The sequence below is a fragment of the Talpa europaea genome (genome assembly GCF_964194135.1).
Source record: "Talpa europaea genome assembly, chromosome: 10".
NCBI lineage: Eukaryota > Metazoa > Chordata > Mammalia > Eulipotyphla > Talpidae > Talpa > Talpa europaea.
The window spans coordinates 79,366,878-79,393,545 of record NC_140077.1 but is presented as its reverse complement, the minus strand read 5'-3'; the positions used below and the strand labels follow the sequence as shown (position 1 = coordinate 79,393,545).

The 26,668-nt window shown below is 33.5% G+C and overlaps 1 protein-coding gene across 1 annotated transcript in view; it reads right to left on the bottom strand.

Annotated features, from left to right (window-relative positions):
- Positions 1-1,098: 1,098 nt before the first annotated feature.
- DENND1B (DENN domain containing 1B) overlaps positions 1,099-26,668 on the bottom strand; it is a gene marked incomplete at both ends in the record, with an annotated part of 177,148 nt that continues 151,578 nt past the window's right edge. Inside the window, 2 exons of the mRNA XM_084246072.1 lie at positions 1,099-1,200; positions 17,484-17,585. Of these exons, the coding sequence (XP_084102198.1) occupies positions 1,099-1,200; positions 17,484-17,585 (204 nt within the window). The remainder of the gene's footprint in view (positions 1,201-17,483; positions 17,586-26,668) is intronic.

Sequence of the window (26,668 nt, the reverse complement as noted above, 5' to 3'; positions counted from 1 at the left end):
TCCAATCCATAACTGTTTAGTTCATTTATACCTCCTTTAAGGACCAAATCATATATTTTTACTGTGTAAAAAAATAAGTATTTAAGAATTAAATTTTGTGATATTTGTAGATGTAATACTATTAGTAGTAGACTTGCCTTTTCATGTTTTATTTCTCAAATTTAGCATTTATTTGTTCATGCACAGACTAAAGACATTTTTCTAAATTAAATCTATAGATAAATGGAAAAAAATTATTATACTGAGAAAGAATGAACATACCAGAGATTTTTGCTTGTTTAATTCACCCTGTATCCAAAACAGTGCCAAGTACATAGTAAATACTCAGCAAATACTGGCTGAACAAGAGGACATTTCAAGGACTCAAACAAAATTCTCTGCAGTGTCCGGATTAACTACTGGAGCAATCATGTGTAAACTTTCAGTTTGTAAGTCATTAACTCCTTGGATAATTATAACACTGGGTATTTAAATCTTAAGAAGTTAATTTTAGTAAATAAAAATGAAATATCACCTAGCTGATGTTTCACAGAAACAAAAATTATGACTCCTTCTGTTGCCTTAAGTAAGTGCTTTTTACACTGACAAGGGAAAGCAATGGGATGGTAAAATCTTGCCCTAAAACTGTAGTGGTCTCAAAAGCAAACGAAGGCAATATCTCTATATAATAATGCACTTACTTAAAAATGTAAAAACAGATGTGGTATTTAAACCTTTCTTTCTGGATTATATTATAATCTACCATTTCAATCAATCTTATTTCTTTCATTTCTTCTTCAGTTGTAGCCATCACTAGTATTTTTCTAATGGAGAAAACTAGTCAGGTTGGAAGACAGGAAGCTAAACTAATTGCTATCATGTGATATCTATTTCTAGTTATATTAAGAGATATGCAAGGGAACAACTACTTCCTGAGACCACTGCAGCAGTTTAAACAACTGGTATTAGGCAAAATGAGATAATACTATAGCTATGATAAGATTAAAAAATGTATCTAAAACATTTTATGTTTAGGAAAAAATTATTTATCAAGTAGATTATATACAAACAACTGCAAAATTCAAATTGGTATTCAGAAAATGGATAATCATACTATTACTAGTCTTTACCTCCACAAAAGCCACCTGAAGTTATTTCTTCCTCAAATACATCAGAGAAACCCTTTCCTGCATTTAGTTTTGCCAGTCGACCATCGATAAACTGAAATATGAAAATGTGAAATATTAATTTCCATTTAGTTCATGCATTTTTACTTATATCAAAATAATATCAGACTCTCATGAATATAAATTATACATATACATGTAGATACACAAATACATATATACATGACAATAGTATTCTCAACTAAATGAAAGGGCTACTGCTTAAAAGACATCAACTAGTTAAGTTACAAAAGTACAGTGAAGACTTTAACTTCATTAACAAAAAGGAGAAAAGTGCAGTAATAAACATCACAGGCACTGGAAAGGTGGTTCAATATACATGGTCTGCAGTGGGATTTACAACAAGGCACTGATGCCTTGCCACATCTTTTGCCCATGGGGCTGTGTCCTCCTTCATTGGCTCTGGTTTTCTCAGTGTCTCCCTCAAGAATTACAGTAGACTTCAAGATGAACATAGATTATGTGCTGAGCACAGTCTCTAACACAGTAAACATCCAAGAAATGGTAGGAATTGCCATTTTTAAGATTAATTTCATCTAGTAAAATAAAACATTTCACAATAAATACAACTTTTTTTTTTTAAGATTTATTTATTTATTTATACAAGCACTGGGTACAGTCAGAAGCGCGGGAGGGTGAGAGAATTCACCAGAGCCAGAGCGGGGAGCAGAGCAGGCAGCAGGACCGAAGTACACTGCTGAGGGGAGCAGCGGGCGGCTGGAGAGGTCTGTGCGCCATGTGGGCGGCAGGAGAGGTCTGTGCACCATATGGGACCCGCCTCCGGTGGCCGGGGAGCAGCCGGGGATGGAACCGGTGCTTCAGAGGTTGCGGGAAGCTTCGCAACCCAGAGCTCAACCGCTGTGCCACCGGGGAGGCCCAATAAATACAACTTTTTAAATTCATGGCATACCGTTTGTTTTAAATGATCAGAAATATGATTATAATTTTAGTTTAAACACATAATGACTGACTTGTATAAAATTATTTTATTATATTTCAGGGGTATTAAGAGACTGGAGTGGGAAACAGACACTATCAAAAATTATGGAGATACTCTTCAAAATGCATATACCTGAGAAGAATATTTTCCATCACCTGTCCTGCCCCATATCTACCCTGATTCATATATATATATTCATATATTCATATATATATGAATCTATATATATATATAAAAATCAGGATCTTAGGGGCATTGATACTATAGGTAATTATTATGCTGACCACCCCGGGTGTAAAACAATGATGTCTTTTGCATACCTATGTATTATTAGTACTAGGTTACTTTTGCTTTTGTTGATCTGTGGCATTTGAAATTAGTATCTCTTAGGATCATGAAAAATCTTATGTATAAGTTTTCTCCAATAATATTGAAGGTGAAGTGACTTTAAGACTCCTTTCCATAAAAGGCAAAGAATAATATAAGAAAGATTTCAATGATCACTGAAAGGTAAACTTTAAGACTTGGTGGTTAACACAAAATGTTCACTTTCATCCTGGAATTACTCCTGCCCAGCCACAATTGTTTCACCCTGGAAGTTTAAAATTTAGGTACTATTTTTTGACTTTAAAAATTTGTTCGACCTCACCTTTCTATTTGAATATTCAGTGGACAAAAATAAGAGGAGTTGTATAAGGCAATATAGTATTCCTCAGGAGAATCAATAACACTAATTTAGCATAAATTATAAGACTCTGATACAGAAATCTCTCACAGGCTAAATTAAGAAAGAATGGCAAGTGAATCAACAGATTACTGTTTAAAATGTGGTATAACTACTTTTTTTATTACCCTGAAATGGTTTTGACCAAAATGGCAGTAAGATAGTCTTAAATTGACATAACCAAAAACGATATCGGATACAGTCACTACAGTCACAGATTTTTTCTCTCTTTTTTTTTTTGGGGGGGGGGGATATGAGTTGCTTTCATAAAAATTAGAACTCTGAGGGGAGGGACTATATATTGCTAATTTTTATATCCTCATCCTGCTTGTTATATAAGATGTTTCCTATAGCATAATTGGAAATGAATATGGAATTTGGAGTATGAAAGAACTGCATCTCAACTATGCTACTTTATGATCTTGGACATCTCTGGGGCTTTGTTTCACCACCTTTAAAGTAGGAATAATATAAATACCTTACAGCATTTTGTCAGAGTTAATTAAAATAATATGAAGTGCCAATATTGCAGCTACAGGTTAAATGTCAATAAGTTCACCTTCTCCATTGTCACCACCTTTTCCATCTCTATCAATTTCTTAGCTCTCTGATTGAAGGATCACTGTCTTTCTCATGTATGCATTTTCAATACCTGGCAAAGCACCTGATGTATAATTTAAAAATAATAAACATTTGTTGAAAGATTAAAGCATATTGAAACAATATGAAGGTCACATATTTTACATGGTTTTGAACTTTAATAATTAAAATAAACAGAATTATTCATGTCATTCTATCTTAAAATATAAGGTAGTAACAAAATACTGGGGTCTTTACTACATATACTAAATGGTTAATTTGAAAATAAAGCCATCTAAAATGCTTCAAAATTTGACTTGTATACATTTTCAACATAGCATTTAAATCACACTAAAGGGATCAAATTTGATAGACTAAGTATCATTTTGGAAAAAAAAATAAGGTGAAAGCAAAATGGTAAATTTAAAGTAATATATTACTGACAAATACAAGAAAGTAACACATCCTTTTAAAGGACTTATTTGCTTTAAAAGATTAAGACTACTAGACTTTTTAAAAGGTTTTCATTTTTGTGTTTACTGGAAATAATCCTTCCATTTTCGTTTGAGTGGAGCTCAACTCTAAAAAGAGATAAATTCCCAAACTATTTACTGATGAAGCATTTTTGGGCATGAGTAACTGCTTTGGTTACTAGTGATTTGGGCCAACAGAAATTAATCACTGGGTAAAATGCCACATGTTATCACTGACTTTGCAAACAATCCTGTCAATGACAATTACCCACTTAATCAACATACACAATTAATGAAAATGCTTATACTTAAAAGGTTGATTTTATGCACATACACATATACATCACATAAGCACACATACAAATACCAACAATCGTGAATTTTTTTTAAAGATTTATTTTTATTTATACAAGAACTGGGGTAGAGGTCAGAGATGCAGGAGCATGAGAGAATTCACCAGAGACAGAGTGGGGAGCAAAACAGGCAGACAGACTGAGGACACCACAGAGGGGAGAAGCGGGAGAGGCAAGAGAGATCTGCCTTGCCATGTGGGTTTCTCCCTGGTCTGCCGGGAATCGAACCTACACTGAAGAGGCTGTGGACAGCTTCACAGCACCGCACTAAACCCACTGTGCCACTGGGGAGGCCCAACAATCATGAATTAATTGAAAATAAATTCCTCAAGGAGAGAAATGCTGCAGGTAACAGATCTTTACACTCCCTTTTTCTATTTTTGATTCAATAACAGTTATTTTTTCCCCTAAGTGAGAGCTGGTTCATGGTTATGCCATTCTAATAATTCTGCAGCATTTCATAGCAAGTAAAAAAAGATAAGGCTATTTTTAGCTACTGTTGCAAGGTAATCATTGTGAACTAAAAAATTCTCTGTTGGGAAAGCTATGACTCCCTGGGTGTTATAACCTATACCCTGAATAATCATTACCTTCAATAACACATATCTTTAGGTAACTGGAAGAGTTTTGGGAAAAATAGTTTGATACTAAAAGTAATGACAAGGAACACTGTTAAAATCAATGGCCATGCTACAGATTTAACAAGAAATTAGGTTGCTGGTAGATTTTGAGTTTGCTTTATAATGATGCCTTTTTATAAATCTTAATATTTTGCTTTTTAATCACAAAATTAAAAATAAAAAAACTAAAAGTAAGCATGCTAAATAACCAAAACATAAATACCAAAATTTAAAGTTTCAAAATATTTGATGGATATAATTCCATAATATGGATTCCATAACTGTATTTTAGATTAAAAATAGATTAATTTAAATGAATTAGTTTCTCAAGATCAATTATATTATCCCTTTAAATCACCCATGATTATAAGAACTGAATTTTGCTAACCCATATTACATGGTATTAAAGTAGTGTGGCAGGTTATTATAAGACAAATTTATTTTAAGCAGCAAAACTCTTTCCTGCTATTCTTTTTGATATTCAAAGCATTTCTCAAAGCATTTTAATCTTCAAATAACCATTTTAATAGAAACTGAGTCAACTTAAAGACATTATCTGTGATAAATGCATTTCAGTAAGCAACAATTAAATGAAAATTAACATTCACCATTTCAATTGCAAAAGTCACAATTAGACATAAAATTGTTGTTTAAAAACACAATAAAATATGAACAATATACTTGATGGTAAGTTTCTTTACATAAATATAAGAATATATTCTAATAAGATACACAGATTAAACCGGAGTGTATTGTTAGTAGACCAGTAAGAATGTATCTTTATTTTAAGAGATAAACTGCTTTTCACAGTTTAATTCTTTACCAGTCAGTGAATTTCTGACATTTTACTTAAAAATCCAAAAACAAGTATTCTAATCTTGTTAGTGGTCTGGACATATGTTACATTTAATTGTAATAAATCCATCAAAACTCTGAGGATGACAATAATTAAATTTCAAGATTCTTTAATTATTTTAAAAAGATACTTGCTTTAAAAAAAAAGGAATGAGCAGGGAATGAGCAATTCTTTATCGAGCAGGGGGGGAGAAGGAAGATGGAGTGCTGTTCTTAATGCTAACAGACAGCCTTGTTACTGAAATAAAGCAGCAGAAGCACTGAAGCAACAAAATAAACAAATCTACAAGCCCAAATTACTTTATCAACCTGGAGGAAAAATTACCATATCTCAAAAATTTATTTCAAATTAGAAACCCTTCTTTGGCACATGGATAACTAATTCTTGAGAGCTACAGAAGAAATATTTGTAAATGATTTATTTGTAAATTTAAAGAAAAAATATAATTAAAAATGCTTTTAAAATATATTAATTTCTTAAGGATTTTTTAAAATTCCCTTCAACATAATGCTTTGGGCTAAAATAAGTAGTCAAATTTAAATATTTCTTCTTATGAATGTGAAATAAACCTTGACCGGTTAGCAAATACTACACTACAGTGTTACAATAAATTAAATCTACAGATATTTGTAGACCCCTGCTAAATAAAAAGCATTTAATTAGTAGCTATATATAAACACAAGCTACTATAACAAGTGGGAATAAGGTAGGTTAGTTTAGAACTTAAATCAAGAGACTTAAATATGTGTGAAGGAATAGAAATAAATTGTAATTTTATGCCATTTCAAAGATTAGGTAAACATATGCCTATAAATATACTAAACTAGACTACCACAGTCATATGAACAGGAAAATACTTTGAAGATTACATGAAGTCTATTCAAAGCAATTTATTATTAGAAATAATAACTCAAAACAGCATGAATGGAATATAACAGTATCTTCAAGATATATCTACTAGACATTAGGTAATCTGCCAAAGATTTGAGTCTGCTGGACTTCATGACCACCAGACCAAAGAATTTCATCATTCAATGAACATCTGACTGGTCACTATTCCAGGTTTTTTTCCCATATTCTTGAAATGGAAGACAGAAACAAAGAGACAAAATTCAAGCCCTCGTGATACTTAAACATAAACATTTACTGTAGAGGGTAGGGGAGATAACATGAAAAAAGAAATGCAATAAATTATGTAGTATGTTACAGGGTGATGAGTGTTACAGAATAAAGGAAATGTGTAAGCAAGGAGCTTTCAATTTTAAAAAGCATGGTCATGGTAGAGCTCATGGTGAAGACAATATTCAAGCCAAGATTCAAAAGCAATGAGGAAATAAGCCATGTATTTTAAGGAGGAAGAAGATTCTAGCAGAGAGATGTGCCCACATAAATAATGCACTGAAGCAGGAACAAGTACGTAGTCAGAAGGTCTATACCAAGCTCTAGATATCTATGGAAAAACAATTGATCATGGTTATTTATTTTCACTTTAAATTCGAAAGATGCAATCTCAAATACACTCTAAATGATGCCAAACAACTCTGTTTTTCTCTGATTCATATTAGTTCCCATCTATTTCACATCTCCTCTAGCCTTAAATGTCCAAACCACCTCACCCATTCTCTCTGAGCCGATGGCCTTGCTTCCTAATTTTGCTGGGAACAAAAAAAATAATAATGAAGCAACTGGAAGAGAAATTCTACATGTGCTAAACATTACATTTACCTAATTTTTCCAACTCCTCCCACAGACTGCTTTCTGTCTTCTGGGGTCCTCACAAAAATCACTCTTTTAACAATTTTTCCCCAAAACAGTTTTCTATTTCTTTGTGTAGAAGAAATGGGGTGTAGGCAAGAGATGTGGGATGGGGGAGGTGAGGATTCACCAGAAACAGAGTGGAGAACAAAACAGGTGGATTTACTGAAATACTCTGCTAAGGGGAGCAGCAGATGAGACAGGAGAGGTCTGCTGCACTATATGTGAGTTAACTCCCTGGCTGGGGATTGTCTCCTGAAGGTGATGGGGATCGAACTTATTGCATTTCTATTTTGTGTCTTCAATTTTGTGTCTTTGTCTACATGCACTCTCCTCACCACTCCAACACTGAAGTGATCGTACCTTCACATTACTAAATACAGTGGTCAATTCCTAGTCTTATTTTAATTAACATGTGAGGAACAGTCCATAGAACTGATCCCTCCCTCTTTGGTATTCTTTTCTCTACTTGGTTACTGTCTTGATTTCTCTCTACTGGTCACCTTCAGACTCTCCTATTTAACTTTTTATCTTCTTTCACTGTTACCTACTGTTACTTTCCAGTTCCTGGAATTCTTTTTATTTATATGTCATTTCCATTTACACACACTCCTTTGGTAATCTCAGCTGATGACCATTACAATAGCTTTAAGTACTGATGAGTCCAAATTTATATTTCCAGCCCAAATTTCTCCTCTGCTCACTAATCTATACACATCCAATTTTGCCCTTTTTGACTATCTAGTAGGCATCTGAAACTTATTTTGTTCTAAATTGCACTTTTGTTCTGACCAAAATCTCTCCTATCCATAGTCTTCCCCATTTCAATTAAATTACAACTATAGCCCACCTTTTTCTCAGATCAGAAATCAATGGGTCATCTATGACTTCTCTTTCTCTCACATTTAATATTAAATCTTTTAGAACAACCATTGATTTTTATCTTCAAAATAGAGTCATAATCTGACCAGTTGCATCATACTTTACACCAATCAGTTCCAAACTGCCATTACTTTTCACTTAGGTTGCAGCAATAGCCTTGTAAATCCTCTTTCACTTTGCTTTGACCATCCTACAGGCTGTGTGGTTCAAAGGCAATATCACTAGGAAACTTACACCAACTATACTATATTAAATGTACTTTCCCGCTGACCTCTGGTAGTCTCCTTTTTCCGTTCCATATACTTTTCCCTAGCACGATCATCTCTGAACATTTTACACTATCGTCCTTCCCCTTTCCACTAGAAATAAAAAATTCACAAAGTCAGAAATTCTTTTTAGCTTGCTTTTTAAATATCTCCTAGCACCCAGAATACTGTCTGGTATACAGTAAACACTCGAATCATACTGCTAAATGAGAAAATGAATAAAGTAAACTTAAATGGGTGTTTCTAAAATTTAGTGTGTATATCTGAATGGTATTTCATTAATCACAAAGATTCTTGGGCTTTAATTCAGCACTCCTGAATCAGAAACTTTGAAGGTGAGACTCAAAAGATCCATCTTTACAGGCTTTCCATGTAACTGATGTGGGTAGTTTCAGAAAACACTTGAGAAACACTGTTTAAGATATTACTTGTAATTAGAAATGAATGTTTTTTTAAAAATGTATTATCCTGATTTATAATCTCTCCTTGTGCATTCCTTCTTTTAGCTAGTATCTTTCCATATCTTCTCTATGCCACATCTTATTTTTATTCTTTTCTTTTATTTTATGAAATGTGTTTGATTTAATTACATCTTACATCCATTCAAATGCCAAATGTTTCTTAATACTTCAAAACTCTTGAAACTTAATTACTAGTAATGCATGTACTGATCCTAGTCACAGATGATGTACCATAAATATCATGCTCCTTTTAAAAATCATTAATAGGAAAATGTAGAAATTTATATTAAAAATGTTATGTTAAAAGCTAGTTACTAAAGTTTTCCAAAATCTCTACCTAACACAAAAAGGAAATATTTGGCTTTTGACCCACTCCTTTTATCCAGCATCTTATTATGACAGAGAAAGTGGTCACACATGGCACAAAATTCAGATAATGCTCTGGACCTCAAAGAATTTCCACTTCTACATACTACGCCATTCTGTTTCTCCAGGTTTAAAATTATAGATACCACTCAACTTAAATCACAATAACTTTTGCTTCCCACAATTTTCAGATTATCCCTAAATGAGTTCTACATACACAATTTTAAAAGCTTTTCATGTACCAAAACTGTCCAACCATTTTCATGCTTATTCCTTGTGTTAAGGAGTCACTCTGCAGTTTTTTACTTAATAATATTAAGTTCCCACTGTATATTAGACATTAGCATAAAAAACACTTTAAGAAAGGTGTTTCATTCTTATCAAGCTTACTACTCAAGAAGGAGTCAAACATGCAATTATTATACAATACAAACCCAAAATGCTAAAAGAAGTAGAAAAGGAGTATCTGAACTGAGTCTTAAAGAATGATTGGTAGGTCATGTAAAATGGAGAGAAAGTATTGAAACCACAGAAGACAAGAAGGAAAAAGCACATTATATTTATTCATTCATTTATTCATATTTTTCTTGAGAAATCTTAATGGTTCCTTGGATCCAAGTCGTGGGAGAGCTACCATGTATAGCTACTAAATAAACTTTCAGCACATAATTTAGTTTTATAATATGAAATTTAGATTTATAATATGAAAAGTTACACTTATAAAGTATTTAAATTTTAAAGTATTTAATGTATTTATAATGTTTATTTAAAGTATTAAGTGATTATTCTAAAAATTGAACATTAGAAAAGCATTCAAACAGTACCCAGCTACATCAGTATCCAATAAATGTTATTTTTATGTATTTATAATTGATGTCATTGATTTTCTCACTACTATTAAAATCCAGGTTTAGATGCTAAGGACAAGAAACCATTTTCAGAGAACTAATAGCAGATAGTTCATCATGGCTATAGCAAGCATATCTGAGAAGTTTTAAAGAAAATATTAGAGAGAAAGAAGCTGGAAAATTAAAAACTTCGTGGGGGAAAAAACTTTGTGTTCCGAGGTTTAGGTTTGAACTTCATCCTAACTATAATGGGAAAGACGTAAGATCTGCTTTTCAGAAAGAACACTCTTAAAGCAGAATAGGAGATTGGTTAAAAGGGGGACTAAATGAAAGAATATAAAACCACTTACCCAACATAAGTTATTACTACTAAAATTAGAAAATTTAGAAGGCAGTGCCTCTCTGGTGATGCAGAGGTTAAAGGCAGTGCTATCAAGTAATCATCAGCCACTGCAGCATGAGTTCAATCCCTGAACTGCCAAGAAGCAACCCACATGGCATAGCAGACCTCTCCTGTCTCACTTGCTGCTCCCCTCAGCAGTGTATTTCAGTAGATCTGCCTGTTCTGCACCCCACTCTGTCTCTGATGATACTCTGATGATACTCTGATGATACATCCCGTACCTCTAGTCTACACCCCAGTTCTTATATGCATAAATAAACAAATCTTTAAAAAAGAAAGAATTTAGAAGGCAAAATCAACAGAACATAAAAATCAACTGGAAACTGGATGAAAAAAAATGTTGGCAGTGGTGGCATGAGAAAAGATTACTGCTGATGTTTTAGCTTAGGCAAATTAGAATTTGTGTGATTTATTCTCATGACTATATTGAGGATATGTATTTTTGTCAAGAATTCCACAGGTGTGACTGGACCTTTCTCAGTGAATCTTATCAGCATGTATATAATGTCAATTTATCTTACTACTACTGGTGATGCTAACTTTTGTCACCTGGGTAAGGTGGTATCTACAGGATTTTCTCCTTATAAAGTTATAAAGTTTGTGTTTAAAACTAATATTTTGAGGAAACATATTCTTAACCTTTTAAAAATCTATGATAAGTGTAAAAACACTACTCATCATCCAACAAATAGACTTCCACATAGTAGGTGCCAAATAAATGTTTGTTTAATAAATAGATTACCATCTACAGTATTTTACTATTATCTGATAAATTTCCAATTAGGCCTTTAAAATTAAAATACAATGTGTGTAAATAACAACACACACACATACACACACACATACATATAAAATTAGGATCTGAAATCAAGTACTCAATGTATCAGAAAACAATTTTCATATCATCAAATTAGCTAATTATCACCCTATTTGCCTCATAGTCCAAGACCATAATCTATTTATGAATCTATGATGTGGCATTTTATCAAATGCTTTTAGGGAAAAAAATCAATATGTATCATAGCTACTAAATGTATGGCTATGTGTCATGGTGTTAGTATTTCTTCAAAGAAGGTCCAAAGATTAGTTGGGCATGAACTACCTCATCCAAAACTACTACAGAATGCATTTGATTAAATAATAAATTTTCATTTATTTCCTTGCAATAACAATAATTAGTTGTCCAAGTTCCATAAGAGACTCTTAAAAGGAATCTTAATATAATTTCCTGGTAAGTTAAAAAACTGATATATAGGTTTTGTAATTATAACCACAAAAGGATGTTACTTATATAAGTAAAATCTGATGGAACCAGTAACATGTTTGCAAAATGGAATGGTGATTTCATTAGAGATGGATCATCTTGAGGATTATTATTATAATGCTATTATTTACTCTTCTTTGGTCATAATAAAAGTCATAATACTTTCTTGAAACAGAACTCTATCTCCTTAATCTCAGCACTGTTATATATAATTTATGACTATTATCACTGTATTATGGAAATATTTTAGTATTCAAATCACTATATGTAGTAATAAAAATATGCTATAAAGAAACTTTATTAAAATTTATTTAGCACCCAGCAGTGACAATACAAGAAACTAGATATACAGAACTGAATTACATGTCATTTTAGTACTGGAAAAGTTCATAATCTATAGAGAAAACTGACAGATAAATTTAAAAGTATTACTATACATGCCAATATAAAAACATAGAAATGATCATATACTTGGTTTCATATTTCTATCTACTCTCTCTAATCTATGTGCAAGAGTTGGCAATTCTGCCTCCCAAATGTCAATAAATTCTGTCTTCTCTGTTTCACTCTATCTCTTCTATTACCACTCTATTCCAGGCCACCATCAGTTTTCTCCTGAACAGTTGCCACCTGTCTCTCCTCTAATACATTTTCACAGAGTAATCTAGGCAATCTTTATAAATATAAATCAAATCCAGTCACTCCATGGCTAAAACTTCCCAATAGCAGGTTGTTTCATTTACAATGAAATATAAACTCTAATGCCTTCAAAGCCATGTGTGATTTGACCCTTTCCTGCCCCTCTAACCTTATCTGATACAACTTATTTCCTTGCCCAGTGCTATTTTAATTCCATTCCTAGCACATGCAAATTTCTCTACCTCCTAAACATCTTTACAAGAGCAATTCCCTTTACCTAAAATGATGTTCCTTCTTTGATATTCTCAAAACTGTTTCCTTATTTAGATTTACATCACCTTTTCAGTGCGGCCTTCCTGATTATCCAACCTATATCTCATATGCTCTGAACTTATCACTTCTTGATATTTTCCCTTATTTATTTATTGTTTGCTAATCCAGTCCCTTTATTAGAAATATCAACTTCATGAAATCAGGTTATATAGCTCTGAATCTCTAGACATAAAAATAATGGCCTAAAATCTTTGCAAAGCTGCTAGCTAAACAAAGATGGTGATGTCAGTTGTGGATTTAATTCTTAAAAGTAGATAACAATGTTTTCAAAGCAATACAGACACAAAGAAAAGAGTGCAGACATAGTAATGAGAAGAAAAACTTAGGTGAAGGAAGATATGAAAAACAGATGCATGACAATCATGTCATAGGAAAACTTTTATAAGTCAAACATGAACACAATTCTAAGGGAACAGAGATGGAGGAAGGAAAATGACTGGTAATATAAGGATTGATCTTTGAGTAGTCTATGGAAGAATGACAGGAAACGAAATTAATACTAGTAGTATGGCACAGTATACACACAACTTTACCTTATGTAAAGTTTGAAGGAATATTCAATATATTTGGATATTAAAACTATATTAAAAAAAGCTAGGCAAGGATTTAAAGTCTAGCGAATGACTGAGCATCTTGCTTTCTGTTTTATTTTAAGAAAGTGGTAGACCTCGAGTACAATGCAAAAGTGTTGGAATCCAGAGTTGATGTTACTAACAGCGGGAGCAGGCAAACCACTGGTGACATACAGTGGAGTGACCAGGAACTCAAAGCAAATATGATATGAATATGATGTATGTAATTAAAAACTTTACTTAATGATGAAGTAAAGAGAAGGGTAAATTACCCAATAATTCATTTAAAATGCTTTCAGTTTAAAATAATCATAGCTTTATTGTGATCTGGAATGCACAATATGTATGAATGTTTTCAAATAATACCAAAGACTCATGAAATGTTATCCTAGTCAGTGGGCTCCAAAAGACACATCTCCATTCCTCTTAAATAAACATGTATTTTCTTCTACCATGAGGGCATTTGGTTGGATAGAAAACTCTGAGAAAGGCACCTTAAAATTACTTTTTGAAAAAAGGTAGGAAAGGGATTTGGAGGAACTCTAGAAGAGGTTTTTCCTATTTGAATCTTTCCGATCATTTTCCTCCCTGACAAATTAAGAATATGGGCAAGATGAATTATTTTTTGGAGGGAAGAATAAAAGATCTAAAACAGGGGTTAGATTTATGAAGATCCTACAAAATTTGTAGTTCTATACTAGGCTCTTCCTGGATGGACACAAAAGTTCAGTCATGATCCTTAGTCAAGGGAGCTGGAAAATAAAATATGCAGAAAAAAATTCAAAGCTGATGACTATAATAATAAGCAACATGTACCAGAAAATAACTTCCATTATTGTGTAAGTATAATGTGAGATAAAGGTAAGACATAAAAATAATGGCCTAAAATCTTTGCAAAGCTGCTAGCTAAACAAAGATGGTGATGTCAGAGTTGTGGATTTAAGAATCTGTTTCTGGGATTTCTTCCAAATCCATTATCTAGAGAGGAATTTATCCAAATGGAACCTACTATCATCTGTCTTAGCTGTGTTTATTTCATGATATCAAGGAATGTTAGAGCCAAAAGGTATCTAAAACTTAGTGAACTTTTGGTCTAACTTATATTATAGATACAGACACTGAGACCTAAAGAGGTTAAGAAATTACCTACCAATGAGAACACAGCCTATTATTGATTAATCTGGAAACATTAAAAATATGCTTTTATATAATACTTACATAATTTAAATATCAATAACTTAAAGAACTAATAGTTTAAATAACAATGATAAAGCAAACTACCAGAACATTCCCTTCCTTAGAATGTCCCTCCTTCCTCTGAAAAGGTGTCTCCTTTTTAAGACGGAAATTCTAGTTTATCCTTTCTTTGTCTTTCTGGTTTTAGCATGTTTCTCCAAATAATACATTATTTATTTTTTCTGTTTTTGGGCATTACATAAAAAGCATTATCATTCCTGTCACTTAATTCACTCATTTCCAGTTTTGCTATACTCATTTTCCTGTTATATAATTTCTATTGCGTAAATAGTGATTTATTCATTTTAATATTGATGAGTAGTCTAAGATTACTGGCAGAATTCTGCTATTATGACCAATTTGGGTAGATGATTTTTGGTCAACAATTCAGTTATTATTAGGTCATAAAAAATTCACACGATTAAGTGCTCATGCCAAAGTGTATTCTAAACAACTCATGTAAATTTACCCTTCATATAGTTAAAATTTGGTCTTCTGCACCATGGCTTTACTAAAACTCATGATTTTCAAGTTTTTAAAACAGCCAATCTGATGATTATGAGGTGATAAATCACTGTGTTTTTTTATTTGCTGTTCTCTGATTACAAATGAGGTTAATTATATTGTCTATCTTTACTGTCATTCAAGTTTTTATTTGCATGTGTTTATTAGAGTATTTTGCATAATCGTTCCATACATTTTTTTAAAGGATTTATTTATTTATTTATTTATTTATGCAAGCACTGGGTACAGTCAGAAGCCAGGGAGGGTGTGAGAATTCACCAGAGCCAGAGGAGGGAACAGAACAGGCAGACTGACAAAATACACTGCTGAGGGGAGCAGTGGGCAGCAGGTGGTCTGCACGCCATGTGGGACCCTCACCCGGCAGCTGGGGATTGAACCGGTGCTGCAGAGGCTGCGGGCAGCTTCGCAACCCAGCGCTCAACCACTGCACTACGGGGAAGGCCCACATTTTTTACTAATATGCAAGAGTTTTTGTCTTTATATTCAAGATTCTAATCATTCTGTGATTCATATGCATTGCAAATATGTAATACAGGGTGTGTTTTGAATATCAAGTTATTAATTATAAAAATCAAAGTTATTTATCTCTTAAGAAACTTGTCTCTATCCAGTAATGTCAGTTTGGTGTCTCACTATCTAAATTTTTATACTGTTTTTTCTTTTTTTTTCCTTTTCACTCAGTTGTGTATGCTAGGAGGTCTAATGGTAATGGGTGACCCCATTTTCAGATGGAAACTTTCAGTGTTGGACAGATCAACTAGATAGAGAATAATCAGTGACATAACAGTCTTTTGGGGAAAATTGAAATTTTATTCATTTTGTATCCTAGACTTCAGTACAGTTTATATATAACATACTTAGGTCTTCATTAAATGTTGAATTCACACTGCTAACCTTACACTTAAAAATTGTCATGTGGAATAAAGAAACAAGTGTTAAAAATTTAATTTATGCCTGAAGGGGGTGTCTTACACTTCTATTATGGAAACAATGATGTAAACCAATATTAATGCAATAAAAATATTTTTTAAAAATTTCATTTAAAATAAATTAAAATTATGTAAACAGAAACTAAGGCAGTGTGAACTAAGAGACTTGCTATGATCACACTATGGGATAAAAAGAACCGGGCATAAGTGTTCTGATTCTGATTTTAGCCACTGCTTTTTGAGATGATGATTATATTTTCTAAGTGAAGATAAACCATATAACTATAATTTTTATGAATTTTAAATTTATATTTATGAGGTTTTACAAACCTTAAAAAGTTACCTAATTATGAATGTTCATATACTAGACTATATTGTGACTGCACTATAAAAATATGGTTTCTTTACCATATCAATCTACTGTGCCAAAATAACTCCTCAGATTCTTCACATAAAACTAGTGATATTACTTTTTCTTTTTTTTTAAATTTATTTATTTATACAAAAACTGTGGTACAGGCCAGATGCATGGGAGGGTGAGAGGATTCACCAAAGGCAGAGTGGGAAACAGAACAGGCAGACTGAAATACGCTGCTGAGGGGAGCAGCGGGCGAGACAGGAGAGATCTGCTTTGCCATGTGGGATTCTCGCCTGCTGGCCCGGGATCAAACCCTCACTGCAGAGGCTGTGGATAGCTTCACAGCGCGGCACTCAACTGCCTGCGCCACCAGGGAGGTCCTGTGATATTACTTTTCCTATTGAGCATGTAAATCCTTCCACAATGTAAATCCTTCCACACCAGCAGCTCAGCAACTTTTGATTAGGGATTTTTTTTTTAAGATTTTATTTATTTATGCATACAAAAACTGTGATACAGGCCAGAGGTGTGGGGGTTGAGAGGATTCACCAGACACAGAATGGGGAACAGAAAAGGCAGATTGAATGAAATACACTGCTGAGGGGAGCAGCGGGAGAGTCAGGAGAGGTCTGCTGTCCATGTGGGTAGCTCCCTGGCTGGAGATCGAACTCATGCTGCAGTGGCTGCAGACAGCCTTGTAGGCTGCGTTAACCCCTTGTGCCACCAGGGATGCCCTTGATTAGGGATTTTTTTAATAGCAAATTTATTATTACATATTTTGGAGTGACATGCCATAAGGTTACAAAAAGGAAAAAAACTTTGAAACTCTAGAAAAGATATTACATAGGATTCAGACATAATTTTATAGTAAGAAAAACATGCAACACATTTTTGTAATATCTGTTAAAGAAGAAAATGATGAGGTCCACTCTTACCTGCTTAAAAAGTTGGAGGTTAACTGCAGTTTCCAAGAACTGTTTCATCAGACTTGAGCGATGCTTTACAAAACTTTCCTCACAGAAAGTGATGGGCTCCCCCTACACAGAAATAAAGAATTTCTAGATGTCAGTAAAAAGTCAGTTAGAAAGCACCAATTTTTCTAAAGAGGCACATGTAAAGTCTTTGAGGAAATATTAGACAGAATCAATTTCCAGGTGCTTAAAGTCTAAAAGGAGTCAGACCATTTTAACATAATAGTTGGAGTTCAAGCTAGTACAAATATTTCTCGACTGACAAGCTCTACTGTAAGTTGTTATTTGAGGTTCTTTTAGATTCTGAAAATTGCTCAGTTTCATTCCCTCAGAATCTGCTAATGTAATCCTTTAGAATAAATCCTCTAAAAACAAAGACAATGTAATTAAATTATGGGTATTAAAATAGCATGTATACATAAAAAATTCCAATAATTTCTATTTTCATCCTGATTGAATTCTTCAATAAAATGTACTCCTGTGTACTATAACTTTGTTGTATAGGTAATACCTTTGTTGTATAGAGTAATACCTCCATTATTCTATTTTTGCCAGAATTTCTTTGGTTATTGGGGGTCTTTTGTGGTTCCACACAAATTTCAGTAATGTTTGCTCTGTTTCCTTGAAGAAAGCTATTAGAATTATGAGAGGACTTGCATTAAACACGTGTATTACTTTGGGTCAAATGGCCATTTTAATAATGTTGATTCCTCCAATCCATGAGCATGGAATAACATTCCATTTTGTTGTGTGTTTAAAAAATTGTCTTTATTAAAAAAGTGGTCTCTATAATTTTGATTGTAGAAGCCATTCTTCACCTTTGTTAATTCCTAGGTACTTAATTCTTTTTTGATGTAACTGTAAATCGTTTCTTGGTTTCTTTCTTTACTAGTTCATTGTCTGCATACAGGAACACACAGACTTCTGTGTACTGAATTTTAAGGCTTGCCACTTCACTGTACTGATTCTTTGTTTCTAATAGTTTATCAGTGGAATATTTAGGATTTTGTATGCATATTATCATGTCCTCTGAAAATAATGATGGTTTACTACTTCTTTCCCAGTTTGCCTTTAGTGGGAGCTCAAACTACTTAATTGATATTACTAATTGATCATTACTACTGATAATTTTAGCTATAGTTGACAGATTTTTCCCCCCCTGTCGGGTCAGTCTCCTCAAAAAAGGTCAAATAGGTTTTTCTCAATATTGTCAGTTACCATAGGCTTCTTCCAGTGAGTGTCTCCTTGGTATGGGAAACTAAAGACCACTTAAGACCCAGTGATCCTCAGAAGTCTATCCTGTTACCTGAAGAATTCAGATGTTTTTATGTTAAATTCAGTAGGTCCCAGAGCCTAAGAATTCTGTTCTTTTTTGAGTTGTTTGTCCATTTCTTAAGAGAAGAAGCAATCACTGCTTCTTCTTTTTTAATTTATGTAATTTGGGGATATCATCTAGGTGTAGGTTTATTAATGAATATGTCCACCCTTTCTGAAAAGCTAATCCTTTACTATGACTAATCTTTTACTATAAGAAAGAGGTCATCCTCACCTTGTCATATGAAATCTCCCACCCACCCATCTCCTTGATGCCCTAGGTCCTTCAACACAAGATAACTCTTCCTGATCTGCTCCATTTTTCTCTACAGTTTACAACCATGTAAATCTCTACTTGTATACTGTGAAAATGATTTTCCTTTGCTAACCCATTTGATGCTGTTCTGATTACTTGCATAGCTTGAAAAGAACCCAGAGGGGTGGGGGATTTTACCCTGTGCCCCAAGACCCCAGACATATGAAATGTATTTTATTACCATCAGTAATCTAAAAGTTGTGATTAACATTGCTGGAAAATGCTTTTCAGTCCTAAAGTTCTATTTCCAACTGAAAAGAGTCAACTTTCTATGTTAGAACTTTCTATATTATAGGCAAGCAATTCTTTTAATTGGAGGGAATGGAGAGCATGGGCACAGAAAGTCTCAAAGCAAGGGAAATGAATGAGAATATGAGATATGTAGCAGTAGCACAAAGTTAGAAACTTGAGTGTGAAAAATTTGTCATTTAACATATATTTAGGAACTGTCTGCATAGAGCTAAGTATTCAAGATAAGTCCATCACTCCAATTAGGGAAAAATATTTATGCATCTGAGAAATACTTATGTATAAACTGTTTTTTTAAATTATAATGTATACTGACAGAAAAGGTAAAGGTATGTGTATATATACACATACACACACACATAAAATAATCAGGCAGAAAATAAAAAGGTAGTAAACAAAAATACTTCATAAGAAATGCAGGTGTTGCACTGTTGGTGGGAGTGCAAACTGGTCCAACCACTATGGAGAGCTGTGTGGAGATTTCTTGACCTACTAAACATAGAGCTTCCATATGATCCAGCAATTCCACTCCTAGGTATTTACCCAAAGGACATAGAAACATCAATTCCAAAGAGCACCTGCACCCCTATATTTATAGCAGCACTGTTTACAATAGCTAAGCTTTGGAAACAACCCAAATGCCCAAAAATACATGATTGGATCAAGAAGATGTGGTACATATACACCATGGAATATTACTCAGCATTCAAAAAAGATAAACACATGCAATTTGCAGCAACATAGATGGCGCTGGAAGGGATCATGCTCAGCGAAATAAGCCAGAAAGAAAAATACTGGATAGTCTCACTCATAGCAGGAATCTAGAAAACTTAAATAAGGGACCAGGAAAATTAATAACTTTAAGAAAGTGAAAATCAAAATCAACAAAAAACTATGAACCAGAGACACTCTATGGGTGGTGGGGAAAGGGGAGGGGAGGGATTGTGGTCAAAATAAGGGGATTGCAATTGTATGGGGAATATAAAAATAAAATTTATTTAAAAAAAAAGAAAAGCACCTTCACAAAAAAAAAAAAAAAGAAATGCAGGTGTTGTGGAAGAGCAACTGAATCTTTTGCTCCATGGAATGAGTGATGAAACAACAGAAATGTATCAGAATAAAAACCATTTAGATGCAGTTTTACGCAAAAGACCATGGAAGGAAGATAAATATAATTTGTACTAGAGTAGGAATGAATTCTGTTTTTTTTTTATAAAGTCTTTTTTTTTTTAAGATTTCTTTATTTATACAAGCATTGGGTACAGTCAGAAGCGCAGGTGGGTGAGAGAATTCACCAGAGCCAGAGCGGGGAGCAGAGCAGGCAGAAGGACTGAAGTACACTGCTGAGAGGAACGGCTGGCGGCAGGAGAGGTCTGCACGCCATGTGAGACCCTCCTCCAGTGGCCGGGGAGCAGCCGGGGGATCAAAACCGCGCTGCAGAGACTGCAGGCAGCTTCGCAACCCAGCGCTCAACTGCTGCGCCACCGGGGAGGCCCAGGAATGAATTCTTTATCATAGAAACCAAACTTTCCAGAAAGGAAGCACTGACATTACTTGCCATGAAATTTAAGTATCATGTCAGTCAACAAATAAATACTAAGAAAAAAAATCAACAACATATTCGATACTTTATGATCAGACTTGTTAAGAAATTTGTTATTAACAACAGTTAAAATACCAAAGCTCATACTTCATCTACTTTTTAAAACAAGTAAGAGAATATTCAAGATCATCCATAGAATTCTGTCACATTCAGTTATTTGTCATATGACTAATAATAGAAGGGAAAAGCTTCTCTTAGAGCTGATGTCCTACGAATCACATGACACTATTACCTAAGGTATTTTAATAAGATATGATAATGTAGTGGCAGAAAATGACTTCTGTAATTAAACAAAAATTCCCTGACAATTAAAGAAAAAAATGTGCCATGAAAACAGTCAAATTTCATCAGAAAACTATACACCAAATATTTCTTGATAGCAACCACCTGTAAAGTCAAAAGATCCATACTCAAACTTTAGGTAATGAGATAAGTGGATGCCTCAAATGTTTTTAGTAACCATTAAATTTGGAGGGGTGAATAAATGGTAATTTTCTTTTTTTTTTTTTTTAGGGTTTGTGCTTTATTCTTTTTTTTTTTTTATAAATTTTATTGTTATATTCCCCATACAATTGCAGCCCCCCATTCTGACCCCAATCCCTCCCCTCCCGCCCCCGCCCCCCTAAAAGTGTCTCTGGTTCATAGTTTTTTGTTGATTTTGATTTTCACTTTCTTATAGTTATTCATTTTCCTGGTCCCTTATTTAAGTTTTCTAGATTCCTGCTATGAGTGAGACCATCCGGTATTTTTCTTTTTCTTTTTGGCTTATTTCGCTGAGCATGATCCCTTCCAGCGCCATCCATGTTGCTGCAAATTGCATGTGTTTATCTTTTTTGAATGCTGAGTAATATTCCATGGTATATATGGACCACATCTTCTTGATCCAGTCATCTATTTTTGGGCATTTGGGTTGTTTCCAAAGCTTAGCTATTGTAAACAGTGCTGCTATAAACATAGGGGTGCAGGTGTTCTTTGGAATTGATGTTTCTGTGTCCTTTGGGTAAATACCTAAGAGTGGAATTGCTGGATCATATGGAAGCTCTATGTTTAGTAGGTCCAGAAATCTCCACACAGCTTTCCACAGTGGTTGGACCAGTTTGCACTCCCACCAACAGTGCAGAAGAGTTCCTTTTTCTCCACACCCTCGCCAACATTTGTTGTTGCTAGTTTTTTTAATATGTGCCATTCTCACTGGTGTAAGATGGTATCTCATGGTAGTTTTGATTTGCATTTCCCTGATGACAAGTGATGTTGAACATTTTTTCATATGCCTGTTGGCCATTTGCATTTCCTCTTCAGAGAAGTTTCTTTTAAGCTCTTCTGCCCATTTTTTGACTGGATTATTTTCTTTGTTGTTGTTGAGTCTCATCAGCTCTTTGCAGATTTTTGTGATCAGTCCTTTATCATTAGTGTTGGGTGCAAAAATGTTCTCCCAGTTGGTGGGGTTTCTCTTTGTTTTTGTTATTGTCTCTTTTGCTGTGCAAAAGCTATAAATGGTAATTTTCAACATGGATTTTTAAGTCTCTAATAAGTTGACAGTTACAAAATGTTAAGTGGAAGCTTTATGGTCAAGATTCAGTGAATGGCCACTTAAATTCTGGATGCCAACCTGAGCTTAAACTGCTTGAGTTTAATCACTAAATACATTACTTATTGATAATGTTTTAAAGGAATATAATCCAAAAAATGTCTGAAGGACAACTCTTTGGATTTGCCAAGTAGAGTTCCAGATTACTAACCAAACTTAATTTTAAAAGGTACTTACTTTTTATCTATTAGCAAGGTTTATGGCAGCACTGAAAAGCTTGCCTGATTGATAGAAATGACACCATCCTAACTATTGAAAGGAGTGAATTTGAGAGTTAACTTCAATGCTAACTAACAATATTTTAGCTCAGGCAAATATTTCTTTAGCATTAGCTGTTGGTCAAAACTAGACTTTCATAGCTGTGAGACAAATCATCCAAATAGGTTCAACTGAAGACCCTTTATTAGTAATTTACTGCAATCATTTAAAAGTATTCTCATATTTAACAATAACTTTTTTTTAGGATCATAAGTTATTTTTTAAACAAAAAAAAAGGATTTTCCTTACCAAATGTACTGTTTTTTTAAATTTCATTTTTAATAATAGCAGCTACATATAAAGTATTGACTATATGTTAGGGACTGTTCTTAAATATATAAACTCACTTTACCCTCTAACAACCCAATTAGCATTATCTAGTATTAATACATGAGGAGATTGTACTGCTCATAGTAATACAACTAGTCACAAAGTGAGGAATCTAACCCAGGAAGTCTGGTTCAAGAGTCTGTGCTCAGTGTATTTCTTCAACTTATTTATTAGCACATTAATTTGAACTTACATTTTTTGGTTCTTAAAAAGGCAACCTATCTTATCTCAATAAACATAACTTGGAAAAGGAAAAAAGAAAAAACATTGGACAACCCCTAACTTAATAACATTCTATAAAAGTACTGGCCAGTAAAAAAAAATAAAAATTACTGACCAGTATAAGAAAAGTGTGAGAGACTATCACAGCTAAGAGGGACACAAGGAAACAGGATAACTAATTAAATGTAATGTAGTAACCTGGGAAGATCCTGGGATAGCAATAAGGACTTAAGGAAAAACTTAAGGTAAAACTATGGGTGTTAGTTAATAATTTACCAATGTTGATTCACTATTCATGACAAATATGCCATATAAATGTAAGACATAAATAATCTGGGAAATTGGTTATGAGGTGTATGGGAACTCTGTACTATCATAACAATTTTTGTGAAAGTCTAAAGTATTCTAAAACAAAATGTATATTAGAAATAAGAGATATACCTGTAAAAATAAAAAACAAAACAAAACAGTTAACTTGCTGCTGGCTAAATCTTCTGAAAGAAGAAAAATATTCTGTTATTATTTTATTTAAATCACTCCCCAACAACTTTAAGGGATTTTTTTATTTTTCTCTGTAATTAAGAGCAAATACAATCTGTTTGTCAATCATGCCAATGTGTCCTTTTGAGAGTGTAAATTAGGCACTATGCGAAAAGTATCAACATATTTAGTGTTGTCATTCAGACATTCCAAGTGCTTAATATATAAAATAAGTTACTCTTGGGCACAATTTATCATATATATTTTGCATTTGCATTTGAAAATATCAAATAATCAAGGAGGCTTTGTCTCATAATTCATAGAAAACTGGTTCTCCAGTACTACTGTAGAAGACTGGAGGGAAAATGGTCAATCAGTTTGATAACTGACAATTATCCAAGGTAGATAACATAAATTGAAATGTATATTACGGGGCCTCCCTGGTGGCACAAGGGATTAAGATGCAACCTATGAAGTTATCCAAGGCCTACCCACATGGTGGAGCAGACAGCTCCTGACTTGCCTGCTGCTCCCCTCAGCAGTGTATTTCAGTCAATCTGCCTGTTCTGCTCCCTACTCTGTCTGTAGTGAATCCTCACACCCCCCATACCTCTGGCCTGTACCCCAACTCTTGTAGGATAATGGAGATCAGAGAGGATAGAAACATGCCACAGTGGAGTGAGAGTGGGACTGTGGAAAATGTTAAAATGCAGGCCTTACATTTATTAGCTGGGGAGTCTTAATTAGGCTATTGAAGCTCTATGCACATTATTTTCCTTATCTTTAAAATGAAAAGGGTACTATTTTGAAGGCTTGTTATGATTAAATGAGTTTATCTAAAGGGCCTATCAATGTTTAGTACCCAATAGGTGCTTAATGGTCAGTTATTGTTTTCACAGCAATTAATAATTATGAATATCAGTGAAAGTAATAATGTAAGAATTACAATGTAAGTCATATATGAGAAAGGGAGAAAAATGTGTTAATAATGAATTCATAGGAAGAATCAGGAAGGAAATAAGTGGCCACTAAAAGCAAAAAGATAAAAAACACTGCCAGGAAGGAAATACATTATAAATAAATAAGGGTTAGGGAACCTAAAAATCTTAGCACATTTGGAGTCTCAAGCAAAACTCTCTGAACTGAGCTTAAAATTTAGGAAAAAAAATAAAGGAAGACACAGATGGTTTGTTAATCTGGCCTTGAATGCCAGGTGACAGAATTGTTCCTGAGACTCATAGGTCAAGTGTGAAAGCTTGATTTTGTCAAATGTAAAGAAAAAATGGTTTATTTTTATATGTGTATAAACACACAATAGTTTGAAAGTAATACTACTTAAAGAATTCATATCCATTTAAAGTTATTTTAGTTGTACTCTAATAGCTAGAGTATACTACTAAAATGCATTGATAAAAAGAGACAGGACCGGGCCTCCCCAGTGGCGCAGCGGTTGAGCACTGAGTTGCAACGCTGCCCGAAGCCTCTGCGGCGCTGGTTTGATCCCCGGCTGCTCCCCAGTCACCGAAGGAGGGTCCTGCATGGCGCGCAGACCTCTCCTGCTGTCCGCTGCTCCCCTCAGCAGTGTACTTCAGTCCTTCTGCCTGCTCTGCTCCCTGCTCTGGCTCTGGTGAATTCTCTCACCCTCCCGCACTTCTGACTGTACCCAGTGCTTGCATAAATAAATAAATAAATCTTTTTAAAAAAGAAAAGAAAAGAGACAGAACCATGAAATAATTGTAACTTTGATAGTGTGGTCCTTTCTTTAAAATCAATCATATTTTATATATCAGAGATAATACACCTATCATATAAATTAAAAAAATGAGTTCATAGAATAAAAATATACTTTTTTAATAAACCAGAAATCAGGCTTATTTGTAAATATAATGCTTAAAAAACCAAAAATAAATCATTTTTCTTAAAAACGGTCTTTTAAAAATAAATAGAAAAAATGTCTAAATAAATTGAGTATACTTTTAATGTTAAGCTTTTGTTCAAAGATTAAGTCAGAAGAAATACATACTGAAATGAAAATACTAACTCCAACTTCCAGAAAGAACTAGCAGTAGAAAAAGAAAATATCAAATATGATGAAATTATGTATTTTCCAGCAGATACTAGAATCTGCTTTTGAGATGTTAAAAAAAATCAAGTCATTGAAAATTTTAGCCCTATCTGTTAATTATGTGCAGAGGAGAAAAATTAAACAATAATTAATTTTAAAGATGGAATATTTTTTTATAATTTCAACCACTGATCATTTAAACATGCACAAAAATTTCAATTTTTTCCATTTTTTAAATCTGAAATCTTTCACAAAGTTAAAATGGGAAATGTAGTTTACAGACTATCAAGTGCTTAAGTGTTGTAAAATTCAAAGAGTGATAGCTTTTTCTTCCTTCTGTATTGTAAACCTGAAATCATCCCTCTTAAAAAAAATGACAACTGTAATTAAACACTAATTTTGTCTTTCAATATCATTTTTATATTCTAGCTAATGTTCAATAATTTGAATAGGAATATGCATAACATAGGATGGGTGACTACAGTCTCATACTGTAAATCAATTTTGAAAACTCCCCCTTGTGATGGACATATTAGATATGCAAACTATGCACGGTATATAATGTTTTTAAAAATGCATATTTCAAGAAGATTAGCATGTAAAGTAGATATAGGTAATTATCTAAAGACAGCAGCTGATCTGCACATACATACATTTAAAGACTCTTTCCAATAACTCTTCAGAAGTATAAGGGCCAGTAGATGGGACCGACTAATTGGGAAGT